The 1,673-nt window shown below is 27.6% G+C and overlaps 1 protein-coding gene across 1 annotated transcript; it reads left to right on the forward strand.

Annotated features, from left to right (window-relative positions):
• Positions 1-645: 645 nt before the first annotated feature.
• On the forward strand, positions 646-1,233 carry LOC110035219 (kinesin-like protein KIN-5D; the record flags this gene model as incomplete). The annotated part of the gene is made up of 2 exons (XM_020739451.1): positions 646-992; positions 1,101-1,233. Coding segments are annotated over exons 1-2 (282 nt in total), but the record flags the coding sequence as incomplete, so codon positions are not given.
• Between the last annotated feature and the right edge of the window lie 440 nt (positions 1,234-1,673).

The raw sequence follows: 1,673 nt of genomic DNA on the forward strand, positions 1-1,673 counted from the left end.
AAAAATTGCGTTTTCATCGTTATTATTATTTAAAACTTAATTTTTCAAACAAATGTTAAATAAATTAAAATTTATTGATCAAAGACAACAATTTGTTGAAAAAAAAATGTACCATGATATTTTAATACATTATCTACAATAATGCTCACATCAAATAAGAAAAAATGTAGATAAATCAATATTTTTTAAAATTTCATAAATTTTGCTATTTTTTAAAAGAAAAAATAAACTATTATTTCTATAAAAAATAAATTTTAATTACAAGCATTCATTATTTATATTCAAGTACTTAGTTTTTTACGCTTTTCACACAAAATTAACAAGATTTATAATAACAAGCACGATTTGACTCAAAATAATAATTAAAAAGAACTTTTATTATGTAATTCACAAAAAAAAAATAATAATAATAATAAAAATATGACTCCCTTTCAAACCTCAGCAATTTCTTTTTCAAATTAAGTGTTAATCCTCTAAAATTTTTCATTTACTTTCAACCAAAATGCAAAATTGTTCCCTCCAAATGTCTGCTCGATAAGCTAATCAAATCATTCATTAATCATTAACACGGATAATTAAAACACAGAGAATTACATTCAGACCAACTGAAATATTGATATTTACAAAATGATCGCCCAGGTGAAAGTCAGAAAAGAAGAAGAAAGAGACCAACGCCATGCCAATTGTCAGCTTTCAAGTGTCTCTCTCTACGCTTAATCTCATCGATGGGGGCCGGCCTCCGCCGGCGGTGCATTTTCATAAATCATAGAAGAGAAAAAAAAAGACATTTTTTTTTTTCAAAAATTGGTTTTTTGTTTCTCTGGTTCTTCGAACTAAGAGGAAATGGATGAATTTCAGAGGAATGGGGGAGAGGTTCCTATGAATCTCTCTGATACTACTCGCTCAAGTGAGAAACTTGCAGAAGATTTTCGATTCAGCATAAAAAATGATAAGGAAAAAGAGCTCAATGTTCAAGTTATTCTCCGGTGCAGGTACATATATGTAAAATAAAAATTTTAACTTTTTTTTGTTCTTTGATTTTACTTTATTTATCTATTTATTTTCTTACATAAATGCTGAATTTTGTTGAGTTTTGATAGACCTTCGAGTGAAGAAGAAGAGGCAAATTTCAGCATGCCGGCTGTTATAACCTGCAATGAGTTGAGAGGAGAAGTCTTGGCAATCCAGAATATTGGGAACAAGCAGATTGAGAGAAGTTTTGCGTTTGACAAGGTTTTACAGCTTTGATACATATATAAATGTTTTCTTAATTTGTAAATTGCATGTGTTGCAATTGAGATCAACTATAAAGCAGTTCTTAAACAAAAATTTATGTTTATCCAAACAAAACATTAATGTTATCCAAACTGTAATTTTTCACAATGTACCAGTTTCATTTGGATTAAAGTGTTGTTTAGCTAAAAAGTTTATATTATGTAGATTTAAAATACTGTTTAATGATAATATCTGCCAATCAAACACTTAATAAATGCTAATAACATAAGTAACAGATGCCACGCAATTAATTTCAATAAAAGATAAAACTTGTATTGTATTTAGTAAGCCACTATCAGTATCAGATGACCCTCTGATGAATAAGAATTAAGAATTAAGATTCTTTTATTTCAAGTTTAAATACATACCACAGAATTCTTATGTATTTACATATTTAA

Source organism: Phalaenopsis equestris, unplaced genomic scaffold, assembly GCF_001263595.1.
Source record: "Phalaenopsis equestris unplaced genomic scaffold, ASM126359v1 Scaffold196826, whole genome shotgun sequence".
Lineage (NCBI taxonomy): Eukaryota > Viridiplantae > Streptophyta > Magnoliopsida > Asparagales > Orchidaceae > Phalaenopsis > Phalaenopsis equestris.